Below are 16,619 nucleotides of genomic sequence, written 5' to 3'. Positions count from 1 at the left end.
GCATGCTGGTTTGCTGGGAATGCATAAGAGAGCAAGGTAGTGAATCATCTTGCTTTAAATTCTTAGTGAGGGAGGACAGTTTTTTCATCCAGTTTTCACCCAGTTAGGGGAATCAGTCATTAATGTAGTTTGCTTCAAAAAATTTCTGTTCCCTGTTTTTGGTAGAAGTACCTACCCCTTTCCACTGTTCCTTCAGTGTTATCCTGATTCTGTCAGCTAGCTATCAATTACCAGGGTCTTTCTTGGAGAAAACTTTAGCATACTGTTGTTGCCATGAAAATAAATGTATTTGTGTATGATATTTCCATTTCATTGCTGCCATGAACTCTTTCCTCTTGTTGTACCCAAAAGAACCTGTCTCTGATTTTACAATTCTGCCATCAGTTTCTCCAACCTCAGCTGTCTCATTACTGCTTCTTTTCCAAAATAAGTCAGGTAACTTTGGCATTTCCTGTTTTGGAAGAGCCTGTATTTCTAAAATTCTTACTGAATTAAGAATGACTTGGGAAAGAATTTAAAGGTAGAGGGAAAAAAGGGTTTATTCTACAGGTTCAGTATCATGTTCCAAGAATAGAAAATGGAGAAAATAGAAGAAATAGACAGTTATGGGTATGACTAGTGTGTGCATGAGGAAACCACTGTTTATCTCTTGAATTGTTCTCCTTAAATGTATTGTGAAATTTTCTGAAAGCAAAAAGTGTTACCCTTTTGAGAAAGAGCCAAAGACCTGCTATATCCGAGTAAAGAAACCCCTTCAATGTTGATTAGATACTCATGGAGGGGAAATTGAATAAGTGAAGAGCATGGCTACCAAGGAAATCCTTTTCTGATTGTAGAGAGATCAGTATTGGATTTTTACATAGACTCAGGGGATTTCATTTTTATTTATTGTATTTTTTTTTAAACTGGATAACAAGATACAGGAACTAATAGGGGAGCTATGGTTGCAGGGTAAGGTGGTTTAAAGCCCTTCCTGATATTAGTAGAAATCCATTTCTTATTTATATACAGAAAGATCAGATGGGGTACTCTAGAGCTTAGTAGGAGTCGTGAGGAAGCAAATTAAAACCTCTTCTTTGATAAGTTGCAAGCAAGTTTAAGTTTAAATCAAAGAAACTGAAAGTTTAGAGGCATAGTACAAAAAGATGCATGGTGTGCCTAAGTAGGCTACATCATGTTGCCAGCAATGATTACTGTTTGAGAAGTGACAGAAGAGACATTATTTTGCACAGAAGTCACTGGAAAACAAGGTGGACCTGTCATACAGCAAGAATGAGAGACAAAAAATGAATAGCTAGAGAGGTACATTACTACCCTCAATATACTAAAAGATGGAGTGGAAAGCCTCCACTGTGATAGTTGATCACTCTGAATGATTCATGGGAAGGCATACACAAGGACTAGGCAGAGAAAGTCTGGAAGAGTTGTGATCAGTGTCGATGGAGGGACTACTCATAATGATAGCATAGAATTGCCAAAATTAAGTATTGAAACAAATTTTGTTTTTATTTAAGTATATTACTTTTGTAGAAAAACAATCATCCATTTGAAAATTGCAGGCATAGTGCCTAAAAGAAAATGTAGAGTTTGAGTTTTTGAAAATAATAGTGTCTTAATGTTAAAGTCAGAAAAGTGAGTAGGAATTAGTAAAATAGCATATGGTATAGGTATTGAAACCAAGGGCATTTGCATTATAGGATGACTTTATGCAAAGGAAGTCTATCCTTGTTTCATATTATGAAGGAATATGGCATGTATGGCCCCAGCTTTGCCATTGTATGTCTAGCTTGGTTTCTCCTAGAGTTCAGATTCTTATCTCATTCCTTTATCCTAGAGCTAAATGGAAAGACCTTCAGTGGAGTTTCAGCTGTGATCTACTTTGGAAATATTTCTGACTGTAAAAGACTGAATAAAGATGGTTGATAGGGAGTTGATATCCAAGATAAGTAAATGGTTAGAGAATACCTAGCAGTCTTGGAGGTCACTGTACCCACATGAATTACAGTCTTGGGTATTGAAAGAACTGACAGTTGTGAAATTTCTGAGCCATTGTCAATGATATATGAAAGTTCTTGGGGACCTAGAGCAGTACTGTAGGTCTGGAAAAAGGCATATATTATACGGATTTTTTTTTCCTTAATGTGAAAATAGTGGACTTGTCACTGATTCTTGATAAAATTCTGGATCATATAATTAAAGAGAGAATGAATGAACATTGAGACAAGGAGAAGCCATTATCACAAAAAAAACAACTTGGTTTCATTAAATACAGACAATGGCAAATTTATACAAACTTTTTTTTTTTTTGATAGGGTTACTGAATTAGTACAAAAGGAGAATACTGTGGATTTAGTTTATTCATGTAAAGTTTTGAATTTTATCTAATAAATTGCAAGGTTTCTCTTTCTCTTTTAGAAGAGAAAGAGTGTGGATTACATCCCAGTCTATGCTGCTCCATCTGAAGAAGTAACATCTGTTATGCTCCTTCCCTTGCTCCTTTCCCTAGGTTTGTGAGGTCACAATGCCACCCACCAGCAGAATAGTGTTTATAATCTTGATAATCCACTTTTCAAAGATTTATGGACCCTTGATTAGGTGTCTGGTGCCAAGGAATAAATTGTTTCATGAAATGTAGGCTGTTAGGCAGAGGTGCATTGAAATTTACAATAACCAGGTTTGCTAGAGAATCAAATTCAAAATAAGGTAGTATCTATCTTGTATCCCACTCCAGAGAGGATTTGATGTGTTTTATATCTTAGTGATGACCTCTAGTAAGGTCCATTAGTCCATCAGCGTCTTGAGAGAAGGAGCTATTTTTGTTTTTGCCATTCATTGTATTTGCCTTTCAGTACTTAGTACAGTGACTGACACATAGTAGGTGCTGGCTTACTTCATCTTAACTTGTTTTTGTTTTAGAGACAGGCCAGTGCTATAGACCCCATCCTCCTGGGACAGCATTATAGTGAAGTTGAGGCATACATCTATAGAGAAATTTGGGAAGGGCTCCTTATAATACTTATTAGACCTGCAGTAAGCATGAAACTTCTGTTCAAATATAATAGCATTTTCTTTCATCTTTCTTTGCTGCAGTAAGCATTTTTCTTTTAAATATCTGAAGACCCTGTTGAAGACGTTTGTGAAATTGGTTATTTTCATTTAAGGAAGGATAGTTGAAGAGCTGCATTGAGATGAAGTCAAGAAGGATTTGTCCTTGTGTCTCTTGTAGCCATTCTCAAGCAGTGCATGGAGCACCTGGACATGCTTGGAATCAGGAAGGTCCTGAAGATAATTTAGATGACTAGTTAATTTGAATCACAGCAAATGAAGGAAGCAAGCAAATTTAACTTCAGTGATTATGATTCTGTTTGATTAAATCTCTACTTTTGATTGCATGTGACAGTGAAAATATGCTTTAAATATACCCAAGAAACAAATACAGGAGAGGATGAATAGTATGAACAAGGAGATGCATAGATGAAAACCTATATTCCAAAACCCCAGTCCATTTTCAGAATGTTTACTAAGATATTTTAAAAAGACAAATGACAAAGTTATATGACTTTAGAGTAGGAAGGGACTTTAGAGACCTTCTAGTCCTAGTGTTATAAATCTAGTTGTAATACAGGTGAGGAAACTGAGACACGGAGAGGTTGTTACTTGACCTGTCACTTTATAAATGTGAAAACAGATCTACAGAGATTCTGTAGCTCACCCAGTGTCATATAACCAATGAGTCACAGAGTTGGGGCATACAATTCACATTTGTGTAGCATTTTCTCCACGAGTGTTCTCTGAAGTGCAGGTAATGTAGGTATTATTATCACTAATTTTCATATGATGCAACTGAAGCTCTGAGGTTAAAGTCTGTATATCTAGAAAGTAAATGGCAGAAACTAGGCCTTCTGATTTTCATCTGAGTGCTCTTTCCCTATGTCAGGCCACCTCCTCTTTACATCTTGGGAAATAAGCCATAATTTAGGTTCATAAATACTTATTAAGCACCTACTTTGTGCAACATACTTTGTGTTGGGAATACAAATATGGAATTGAAGTTGTCTTCAGGGAGCATGGTGGGGTGGCAGGGCGCTTGTACTTGTGACTGCTAGAGGTCTCAGCCACTTAGGATCTTGGGTAGTTCACTTACTTCTGGATTTCAGTTCCCTCATCTGTAAAATGAGGGTTGAATGAGATGACTTCTCACTTCCCTTCCAGCTTTAAGCCTGTGATCCTAGCTTATATTCTTTTGCAAGGTAAATCTAAAACAATTATTCAAAAGAAAATAAAAATGTTCATGGTGGATTCTTAGTGGTCACAAATAGTAAATGAAGACAAGTTAATCTAACCTTCCAAAATCTGGTTTGCCCCAGGCATCCCATCTAGCCCTCTCCTCCATGGATCTGACCCTTAGTCCTGACCTGTTTTCTTCCCCTCCCCTCCCCCATCCCTCCAGTGTTTTTACCTCCTGCTAGGGGCCTAATAATACCATTAGTCTTGAAAAGGGTGTGACGGTTGCTACTTGTGGCTGCATACAACATCCTTGTGTCTCCCCAGACCAGACTTTCCTTCCCTCAAACACCACTCCTTTGTTTTGTGTGCGTGTCTGAGAGATATCTTGTCTCATTAGACTATGAACTCCTAGAGGACTGTTGGACTTGTCTGTGAGCATTCCTTGAACTAGCACTGCCTGTCACATTGCAAGCTGTTCTGCTCTAACAGAACATAGATGTTTTCCCAAATGACCACACCATGTAAAATTGAATGATAAAAACCACCAAGCTTATGGAGAAGATGGGGTGAGGAACACGATGCTCAAAAACTTCATCAGTGATAGGAACCCAGTAAAAATGGCCACACAGTTTTATAAATGATTAAGAAATATATAAATGCTACAGTAATTAGTGGCTATATCTATGGCCTTGGGCTGCTCCTATGCTTGTGCCCTGGGCTGTAGGAGCGAGTTCAGCAGGGCAGGTCAGAGCTCTAGCCAGAGGCTGTGGCAGAAAGGGTAGGAGTGGTGTGAGTCAGCTCTTCTCCACTCCTGACCCCTCCAGAAGAGACACAATAAACATGGTACTTTTCCTTGACAAAGGCTTGAAGAGGGCCGCCAGAAGGACTGCAGCTTGTGAGTTACCATGAACTGGTACGGTTGTCTGCATTCTTGATGTTTCTTATATAAAAATTCATATGCTCAAAATGTATCCTAACATTATCAGTTGCATCGAAACAAAGTCACGTTTTTGAAATACACGTTATAGCTGCACTGCCTGTACTAAATGCAGACAGACCGCTGGCCTAACTCATTATTACATTTCATAAGTTGTGATGTATTTTCAGCACATTTCCCGTCTGCCTACATAATCACATTTTATCAATTTGAATTCCAAGTGAGAGACCAGACCAATAAAGAAAGTATTGATAAAATCTACTTAGTGAATTGTTTGATAACCTTATTCAAGTGCCAACCATCACATTGCATCAAGTCATATTTCTTCATTTGGCAGATAATGAGAGCTGCCTCAGGACTTGTCACTTCTGGCTATGTATTTGCTAGATGTTGCGATAAGGAAAATGCTCTCAGCTCAAGTTCCTATGCAGGCTGAGTCCCACTTTTTCACTCCAGATGCCTGCTTGGCTTAGGTCCTTGATTCTAAGAGGGAAATGCTTGTGTAGAAAGAAATTCCTCCTTAATGGTGTTAGATGGTTGTGCTGTGTGTTGTTTGGAGTAGATTCGCTGAAGGAAAGGAAAGGGGTAAGAGAGGACAAAGTCCAGAGAAAATAAAGTTATTTGATGGGGTTAGTTCATGACACTGTCTTTTAAAAAATTAATATTATGTTTGAGTATTGTTTATTTTTTAAAAATTTATTTTATTTTCAACTCACAGAACCTAACTAGCATTTCCATAGCATAGTATAATAAAAAAATGATTGTACATGAAGTTGTAAATCTACCATGTACAACTTATTTCCTCCAAATATACAACAAAGTTACCATATAAATTTTTTTCTTTCTTTTTCTTCCCTCCCTTCTTACCTCCCTTGCCCTAGTAATAATGGCTACTATTAGACACAAATAGGTATATATGTAAAATTATTCTGTGCATGCTTCTATTTGTCAGTTCTTTCTCTAGATACAGATACATCTTTCTTCATATGTCCTTTATTTTTAATTTTTGTATTTATAATAGTCAAAATGACTTATTTGCTCAAAGTTGTTCTTAAAACAACATTGCCATTACCGTATACAGTGTTTTCTTGGTTCTGCTCACTTGACTCTTCATCGTTTCTTGCAGTTCATCCCTACCTTTCTATGGTCATGAAGCTCCTCATTTCTTACAGCACAGTAGTATTCCATCACAGCCATACTCCACAACTCGTTCAGCCATTCTCCAATTGATGGGGATGCCTGCCATTTCCAATTTTTTGCCACCACAAAGAGAGTTGCTGTAAACACCCCATTCACACTCCAAGTTATGATTACTATTTGTGAATTTCCCTCCATCTTGTTTTTACCTACGATTTTCTTTCTCAGTCTCTCTTTTAACTGTGTCCCTGTTACCTTATCTCATCTCCACTCCCACTTCACAGAATATTAGGCATAGGGATATGTGCTTTGACTGGTGTAGGGAACTTGGTGAGGAAATGTCCTCTATGAGTGAAGGCTAATACCTGATTGTCCAGAATATTGAGAGATTGAGTGATTGGACTGGAGTCACACAGCTAATATGTGTCAAAGGTGGTACTTGATCCAAGGTCTTGCCATCTTCATAGTAAGCTTTATCCACCTTCCCTTGCTGCCTCTCAGTTATCATTATAATTACTCCATTTAGATCTATGGTTAACATTAGAGCTTTTCTTTAAACAAAGCTGTGATATTGTAAAGTCAATGAGCATACATAAATGCTTACTATGTGATAGACACTGTGCTAAGCATTAGGAAGGCAAATATAGAAGCCAAAAAAAAAAAAAGCTACTTTTGAGTATATTTTCTAATGGGAGAAGAGAACACATAAACAAAGAAACCGAAAAGGAAGAAGTAGAAGGAAGTTTTGAGTGTTAGAGTAGAGCCTGGAGACTAATGAAGGTGGACATGGCTAGACTGGGCCCATCCTTAAAATGGAGGTTGTGGGACCACCTGCTCCTCAGAGGAAGGCGCTGCAGGAGGGGAGGAATCTTCTGGCATGAGGAGACTACAGGAGTGGAGGGATCTTCCTGGATGAAAAGGCTACTAGGACCTGGTAGAGAAAGAGTCAGGAGCAGTACCTGAGAAAGAGGTAGTCTATGGAGTAGCATCTCCGTTTTACAAATGAGGACTGGGCTTGTAGCATACAGCTAGAAGGCCTAAGGGTCAGGACTCTAATCTAGGGGTCCTCACTCTTAAATTCATTGTACCACACACATATAGTATCTCATTTGGTTCTTTTAACATACTCTGAAGTAGGAAACTCAGTTGTTTATCATCTCCCATATTACATGGGATTCTTTGAACACAAATGTGGTTTAAAATGCAGTTATTGATCTTTTCTATTTCACATATGAGATGTCTGTATGTCCAGAGAAATTAACTGACTTTCTAGAGATCACATGGATTATGATGGACAGAAGATTAGAACTCAGGTTCCTATTTCCCAGACCAGTGTTCTTTCCATAAACCAAGGTGCTTCTTGTATTTGTGAAGATTACTCTGCTTACTGCCCCTAGAACATCTACTTACTTTTCCTGTAAGAATGGTAATATATTTCCCTGCATCCCTCCTCATTCTCATGTAGTGCTCATTGTGGTTTGGTATAGGCATTTGTGAGATGACTAGTTATGATTAATGGTGCAACCTGTGGCCATGAAACTGAGTAAAACTAACTCACCTTAACTCACAAGCCATTGACCTTGGTGTCTTCAGAAATTTCTTTTAACAGCTCTGCTGGAGTCTCTGTAGAACCTGAGTTAGTGCAGTTTGATTGAAAGTATAGGCACCTAGGTTTATTTCTCCATTTTAGTCACTGATTTGCCATATGACCTTAGGAAAGTCTATTGGTTTTTTTGTGACTCAATTTCATTACCTGTAATACAGGATGTTTTATGGTATGGCAGGCTTCCACAGTGCTATGAGCTATGGTGGGGTGGAGAGAGAATGCAATGTAAATATATAAAGCCATTTAAAAAATTATTGATATAGAGACTAAAAGGGATATTTAATTTGAGAAGAAAAACTAAAATGACAAAAGAATAAGGTAAATTTTAAGGCAGAGTTGACTAATATAGGATTGTGCTGTTACGTAATAAAATATATTGAAGGCACTTGAAGGAGGACAGGAAGGCAGAGAGAAGAGTGTACTAAAAACAGATCTTTGTGCTTCCCTTCAGAGATGTCCTATTGTAAGGCTGGAGGAGAATTTAAGGGGCTGCCCATGCCAGCCCTCTTCATTCAGGTGATATTGTGCTGAAATCAATTCAGACAAATACCAGTCTATTTTATTCCTAAACATCTTCAGGAAAAAAAAAATAAATAGTTTTTGTGTTAGTCTATGATATTTAAAAAGAAGCATAAAAAGTTATTCCTATGTCTGAACTATATTATCTTGCTGCAATTTAAATCTATTTCATAGAATCTTCATATTTTAGAGCAGCAAGGAGACTTAGAGGTCAGCCAGTCTAATTCTGTGCTTTTACAAATGAGGAAAGTCCAGCCCAGTAAAGTTACGTGACATCTCTTGAGTCACACAACTAATTAATTACACCGATCGGATTAGTGCTGAGGTCTCCTGACTTGCACTCAAATCCTTTTGCCCGTCGTCCCATTCCATCTCTCAGGAACAGTTTCCTCTTGTCTATTTCTGTGTGGAGATGGAGGCTGCTGATTATGTTTCCATATTGCCTCTTGCCTTTTTACTTAAAGACCTGTTAATGAATTATGGTTATTAGGAAACTTAACACTCTTGAGAAAGGGCATTATATAACCTTCTAGATGATTAGTGACCTATATTCCTTTGGAAGTGAAAAGTATTGAGTAGTCAGCATTATTGATGTATTGTGAGGATATGGTAGGAATAGCTGAATCCATTGTTTCATGGAATGATTAATCATCAATTTATTTTGTAATTATCATGTAAGATCTGAGCTCAGGCTTTGGTATTGCATGTTTTTGGACTTAAGCAATAGAGGAAAACTCCTTGGTTATTGTCTTTGATTGTCAATAGGAAAGTAGAGAACCCTGACATTAAGGTCTCAGTAGGTTTTGTGGTAGAACCAAACTGATTTGTACCTCATGCATATCTTTGTTTCGTGACCAAGTCAGACATATTTTTGGCTTCAGCACTGCATTTTTTGGCCAAGTGACTAATTCAAACTTCCTTGTGTGCTAAATTTAGATTTTGAGTACTTTTTCACCTTACCTTATATATTAAACTGCTCTGAGTCAGACTCTACAGAGACTCCAAATTAAGACAGTTTGATAAAGTGTCTTTAGACCATATATATACTCTTCTTATCTTTTTTTATACCAGCTATGCATATTCCTTAAAAATTCCTTCTTTCCACCATTTTGCCTGTTTTATGTTTTGTTTTATTTTGTTTCTTTAGTGGAAGGAGACACCTAAGGATTGTGTATTATAGTGGAAGTACTTGATGCAAACAAAAAAATTATATTAATGAAAGGAAATTAGTAGATTACCTTTCACTCCCTCAGAGTCAATCAGAAAAGCAAAGACAGGTTGTTAGAATGCCTTCTTTTTCTGTCTTAGATCCTTTTCTTTCATGTTCTAGAGAGATTTTATTATAGTATTGAAGTTAAAAGTACATACTACCTACATACTTTAGCTTATAGATACTTTATATGTTAATATTTAGATGAAGAAAGTAGGTTCTTTATTAGGAATTCTATATGAAGTATTGTTTTATAGTATGTGATAACTCTTCTCCATCATTATTATTTACTTAGGAAGAGAAAGTAGTCTTCAGTTTCTGGGATGAGTAGTCAATATGCACATATTTTATTCCTTGATAATTAAATCTGTCCATAACCATTCATAGTTTGGTTTTTTTTTTGCATCTGCTACTTTAATAAAATTACATCTGCTAAAGTCACCAGAGGCTTCTTAATTGCCAAATCCAACATCTTTTTCTAAATCCTTGTTTTCCTCCACAGTTTTTCATGTTTCTGACCTAACTCTCCTTTTTTGACAGTCTCTGCTCTCAACTTCATTGACCCTGCATAACCCTTGCTTTACATCTTTGTTTCCTCATTCTTTGTCTGTTTTGCTATTCCCCTTTCCATCTCTCTTTTCCTAAATTTAGTCAAAGTGTGTGTGTGTGTGTTTGTGTATTTAGAGACAGAAAGAGTGACAGCGATAGGCATACAGATGCATTTCCCACTCTTTTACCTGGTATCTCTATACCAGTAAGTCTGAAATTTATATCTCTAGCCTTGTTTTCCCTCCTGAAATCCAGTTGTATTCCTCTGTCAACTTATTAACATATCTCTTGTTTGCCTCAGATTCCACATTTCTAAACTCACTATCCCCCCAAACAGCTCTTTATGTATATCATTTGATCCTCACCATAATCCTTAGAGGTAGGTGCGAGTATCATTCCTATTTTACAAATGAGGAAATTGAGGCTGAGGGAGGTTATTTCCAGAGACACACAGCTAATGTTTGAGGTGGTCTTTGAATTCACAGCTTCTTTCATCTCTCCAAATCTAGTGCTCTGTCCAGTAAAAAACCAGGGATGACATCATTAAAAAAAAAAATCAGCATTTGAATATTTCTGTATGCGTTTATGCATGACATTGATGAAGATATAAGAATGCAAAAGATAAGATTTTAACAAATAGTTTTTTGTAATTGACCACATCTTTAAAGTCATACAATTGAATCAGAACTGTTGAAAAGAATATCCTGCTGTTGATTGTTTATTGATTTCTAAGAATGCATTTGATTCAGCGTAAGATGCTGTCTCAAAGGTACTTCTCAATTAAGGTATCTTCCATGTATACATAAGAATCAAGTAGGACACCATGAAAAATGTGACTGGAGAGATAGCTTTGTTCAGTGATCCTGTAAGCATTGGTATTAGAGAAGTTTTTAATAGGAAGGTATCTATATATCTCTATGAATATATAGATATATTCACCAAAGGATTTTGTCAGTATCACAGATGTCCTCCATAAGATTAAAAAAAGCCATCTTGAGGTGAGGATAGGGGAGAGATGGGGAGAAAATTTGGAATTCAAAGTCTTATAGAAGTGAATGTTGAAAACTAAAAATAAAAAAAATTAAAGTGAGAAAAATACAAAAGAAGTATTATTGGTAGTAAGGCTCTCTAAATGTTGCTACCCATGACTAGATAGCATTTTCTTCTTCTAACAATGCCAGTTTTTATTTTGTCATGCTTATCTTTGATTCATTACTAATAACTTTTTGGTCTTTTTCTTTTATTCCTGTATAACAACTAGCAGTAGGATTTTGGGACCACAGATTTAGAGCTAGAAGGAATCTTGGAGGAGGTCATCAGGATTAGAGTGGGAAATTTTTGTTGAGTAACCTTCAAGGGAGAAGTTGTTGAGTTATAGTGGTAAAGGGAGAGTGAAAGACTGAAAGTCTGAAGGGGAGAGGCTGTTGGGGAGCAAGAAGTATTCCAACTTCCCTTCCAGTGCATTAGGGAAAGAAGGTACAGTTAGTGATTGAGAGGATGAGTGGAGATGCAATATCTTTATAGGGAAGACAAATCTCAGTGAAAGCTACTAGGTGGAAGGAATTTGAAAGTAAGGAGTCTAGAATCAATGAAAATTTTTTCGCTATGGCATGGGAACTGCATAGGGCATAGTAGAAATGGTATTTAATAGAGCAGTTAAATGTCAGTAATGAAGAGAAAGAAGAAGGAGCATAAGAGAAAATGAAAAAGAAGATGAGAGATGAAGGAGAGGAAATTGAAATAGAAGATAGGAAGAAGAAATAAGAAAAAGAGAGATCAGGAAAAAAGAAATAAGAATGAGAAGAGCAGACTAATACTAATGACTCCTTTTTTATGGTGTTTTACAATTTTCAAGTATCTTCACTTTCATTATTACATTTGATCTTCATAGCAACCCTATGAATTGGTCTGGGCAAGTTTTCTCACCATGTGTTTGTGTATACACACATATGTATGTATATGTAAATACGGTCATGGAAGCTCAGAGAGGTTAAATTATTTTCTCAAGATCATAGGCCCGTCAACAGCAGTGTGGCAGGTAGTGGACTTCGTGTCTTAAGAGACTCTGAATTTCGCTTTCACTTCTTATACACACTAGCTATGTCATGATCTCTGAGCCTCACTTTCCTCATTTGCAAAATGGAAATAACACCATGAGCTTCGCATGGTTCTTTTGAGGATTCAAGGAGAAGATCTAGCATTTTTTAGTAAACCGTAAAGTATCATGTCAGTGTAAGCTATGATGATGACGTAGCGTTACTGGCTGTCAGCCCAGGTCTCATGGCTTTCGTCACTGTACAGCGCTGCCTCCTGGGAGAAAAGTTAGGCAAGGGAGATTCAGAAGCCAAAAATCTTCTTGTTGTATGTCTTTTCATTGGATCACAACATAGGTTTCTTTTTCTTTTTTGTTTTTGTCTCTCTCATCTCTCAGAACTGAGGAGATGATAACAGGTGCTGTACTACCAGGCTGTCATGTTTTACTTAGATAATTCTATGTGTGCTTAAATACATGTGCCATCTCCTGGGTAGAAGCTCTGGGGATTTTCTCTCATTGGGCAGGACTGCCCCAGTGATGTAGCATGAGGTTCCTTTGGCTGAAGTGTGCAGGGAATGGCTAACCCTTGGTCAGAGCTGTCTGATGCTTGCTCCCTAGTGCTCTCCTCTTGTTGTCTCTCTCTGAGTGTCCCTTCCCTCCCCTTTTTGAAGCTGACTGAGAGAGGTGAAGTGATTTGCCCATCAATAATTAGGCAGCTGCTGTGGGATGGATCTAGGACTTGGACCTGGATCTTCTGATTCTCCAGCCAACACTGTTTTTGCTGTCAGGCTGTCTTGTCTCTTGGTTTGCAGTGACTTACCTGCAGCTTCTTCATGATGTAGCAGCTGGAAAGGGAGGGATTTGGATGATGCCAGCGTACTACAGTGCACTCCTGAATCTGCAACCTCACTGATGCTATTTTTCTCTCCAGTGAAGTTGAGAACACAGTCCATCCTTTCCTGACCATTCCTGGAACTCTTTTCTGTGTCCTCCCAGAAGGTTCCCCACAGGGGATCAATCTCACTGTATAGGTGGGAACGGCGGGGGGCGGGGAGAGAGTCTTCCACAAGTTCTCTTGACAGCAGAGGGATAGCAGTGGGGCACGCTAGCTCGCTATCAGTTATTACTCATTAATGTCATATTCAGTCACTCCGTGTTTTTCTTTACGTGATTCTGGACAGATGTTTCATTAGAAGTATTTTGTTTTAAACTAAATGTACTCTTTTTGATTTTGTGTGTAAATGTAGGCTTACTGTTTTCTGGGTCCACATATTATTTGAAATTGATTTTAACAGTTGTACAAATTAGTTCCTAACCCAGAACTTAATCCTGAGGAACATTATTCTCATCTGTTTTCCTTCTGGATGACATTATGAGAACATTTCAACAAGATATAGGGAAAGCAGAAATTGGTATCGTTAATTGTGTGTATAAATATCAACAGCAGATTGTTGAAAGAAAAACCTGCCATGTGAAGGGTTAGAATGACTGCTCACCTGTACTGTTTTATAAATGTACATACATAGTGTAGATCACTAGATAAATTTCCATTGATTCTTTCTCTTCTGAATTACAGTGTCAAATGGAAGTTGGTGTTTTATCACAAGATAGTTATGGACTGTTGCACTGGCACATTAATTATAATAATTGGGCAGTAAAGAAGCCATAGGAACAGATTACATGCTGTACGTTTTGATGAGGTTGTAGTTATGACCTCTTATGAATGATAATAAAATCTTGTTAATTGACACTTGTGATGTGTTCTCTTGCTTCTCGTTTCTGCTTTTTAGGTTGGTTTATAAATCTTTTCAGGAACTGTGCATATAGATTTTACAAGTGAATACGTCCTATAATCTTCTCACATTACACTTTGAATTCATTTGTTCATTCAGCAAATACTTATTTATGTGCAAGAGACTTTCTGTGTGCAAGAGACACAACATCTATATAAGTCATGGCCCCTAATTTTAGTGTGTGTTTTAGTCTAATAGTGGAGATCAGACTTTTGTTTGAATCATCATAACATAAAGCAGTGTGTAATAATTGGGCACAAACTACTGTAGTCAGGAGAGAGAGAGACTGATCAACGAAGTCTAAGGGGGAGAGAGTTTAATGGTAGAGAGGCATGTTTTGTTTTGTATATATGAGACTCCTGCGTTCAGTTCTCTTTGAGATTTCCAATTGTTATATTCTAGAACAAACTGTTCTATGGCAAGGTACACGATGATATCAAGAGAGCTTTTGGGAGCCAGCCAGTAGAACTTGGACAGCGGTGTGGACAGCTTATTTTATTTCAAAGATGTCATTATTGGGAGAATCTTCAAGGAACCTAGAAAGAAATGCCCTGGTAGCCTAGCAAGGAAAGGAAAGCACGTAGAGAATTGTGGCATTGAGAATGAGAAGCCAACAGTCAGTAAGCAATTATTAAGCACCAACTCTGTGCCTACCATTAAGCATCTACTGTACAGCTGGTACTGGGCCTAAAGCTTTCAACAGAGCATTGCAGTCCCTGAGATGGATCAGTTATTGTTCAGTGAACTAGAGGCAAATGGACACTTTTAAATATACCTCACCTATACAAGGGCTATTCCTCAAAGTATCTTGAAAATGAATTTTGAGATAAACAGAGATGGCTAGAACTCTTAAGTAGGGACATTTTGTTTCTAGTCTTTTTTTTAAAAGAAGATAACATTTTTAAAAAATGTTATTTAGCATTAGGTTTTTGTTTTTTTGGTTTTTTTTTACTTCTCATTGACTCCCATCCTTTATAAGAGATCCTTCCTTCAAAATTTAAGCAAAACAAATCAACTCACTGGCCATTCCGCTCCTGTAGACTACCATCTGATGGAAAGGAAATAGCACTGGATGTGGAGTCCTAGGACCTGGGTTAAGATCCCACCTTTACCACATACTACTTGAGTGATCTTGGACAAGTCACTTCTCTTTGAATTTTAGTTTTCTTGCCTGTGAAATAAGGTGTTTAGAGGAAGATATCATTCCTTTAAGGTTCTGTGTAACTCTAAACTGATACATTGATCACTGTTTTGATGTCTTTCATTATGTTTTTCTTTACATTATTATAGTCTTTGTGCAAATTAATCTCTTGATTCTGTTTTACTTCTTTATGTGTCAGTTCATATAAATCTTTCCAAGTTTTTCCAAATTCTCCATATTCTTCATATCTTACAGTGTAACATTGTTTTATTATATTTGTATAATAGCCTGTTCATCCATTTCCTGATTGATGGGCAACCAGTTTATTTTTCCATCACCAAAAAGAGTTATTAATGAATATTTTGGCATATATGAGACCTTTCTGTCTTGACCCAACCATGGCAAAAGTCAAAGGCTGTATATAGTTTCATGATTTTTCTAGTATCATTGCAAATGGTTTTCCAAAACAGTTAGATTTGCAAAACACTAAATTCTTAGGTAGCAGGATGCACCTTGTGGGGGAGGGGAGCTTTCTTCTGCACCCTCCTATATTTTAACATTTTTATTTTTTGTCACTCCTGTCTGTTTAATGGGTATTAGATGACAGTTCATTTTTCATCCATGATCTCAAGTAAAATCCCTTCTCTTTGTGCCTTGAGTTCTTTTTGTAAATTTGATACACTAATAATGGTTTTTGCCCTAATGAATTACAGTAAATGTAATATATGTGACCAAGACATTCCCTTGAGTCAATATTAGACTTTTTTAAAGGTGGTTCTGGGTACGTTTTTGTTGTTGTACTCTATTGCTTAAATAGTAGATGATAAAGCCTCATAGGTAATTGGAAAAGTCAATGCTCATTAGAAAGTGCCTGCTTTATAGGTAGGGAATGACTTCAGCTATATATAAAGCCTGATCCATTGCATTTTACAATGTCTCTTTGTTTTAACATCTAATGTGTATGTTAGCAGGAGCTTGACAGGGAGCACAGTCTGTGGGTAGGGGTTTTGATCCAAGCACTACCATGGGCTGCCTGTGGAACTTGACTATTAAGTAACTTGGGCAAGTTGTTACTTAGCTTCTCTAAGACCCAGTTTTCCTTTATGTAAAATGAAGGAGTTGGATGATAGGACCTCTAAGGCCCCTTTCTTTAGAGGTATTGTGACACCTTTCTTCTCCATAGTTAAGGTTTGTTTTTTCTCTTGAAGTGGAATGAAAACCATTTCTGTCATTGCTTTGTAGATTGCTTCTAGAGCTTCTGGAACTTCTGTTTGACAAATTCAATGCTGTGGCTGCTGCCCACTCTGTGGTCCTGGGATACCTCCAGCAGACAGTTGTGCCTCCAGCAACTCAGCATGAAGACATCAAATTGTATGATATGGCAGATGTTTGGGTCAAGATTCAAGATGTCCTGCAGGTGAGATTCCCTTCTAAAAGATACTGGGATAGAGCAGGATCTTAGAAA

At 37.3% G+C, this 16,619-nt stretch overlaps 1 protein-coding gene across 5 annotated transcripts in view; it reads left to right on the top strand.

Annotated features, from left to right (window-relative positions):
• EXOC4 (exocyst complex component 4) overlaps window positions 1-16,619 on the top strand; it is a 945,346-nt gene that overhangs the window by 112,657 nt on the left and 816,070 nt on the right. For all 5 annotated transcript variants that reach the window (XM_072650117.1, XM_072650119.1, XM_072650120.1 and 2 more), the window contains one exon: window positions 16,397-16,571. In XM_072650117.1, the coding sequence (XP_072506218.1) occupies window positions 16,397-16,571 (175 nt within the window). The remainder of the gene's footprint in view (window positions 1-16,396; window positions 16,572-16,619) is intronic.

Source organism: Notamacropus eugenii, chromosome 3, assembly GCF_028372415.1.
Source record: "Notamacropus eugenii isolate mMacEug1 chromosome 3, mMacEug1.pri_v2, whole genome shotgun sequence".
In the NCBI taxonomy this organism is placed as follows: Eukaryota; Metazoa; Chordata; class Mammalia; order Diprotodontia; family Macropodidae; genus Notamacropus; species Notamacropus eugenii.
Note: the sequence above shows the minus strand (reverse complement) of the source record. Positions and strands in the feature narration are given on the sequence as shown.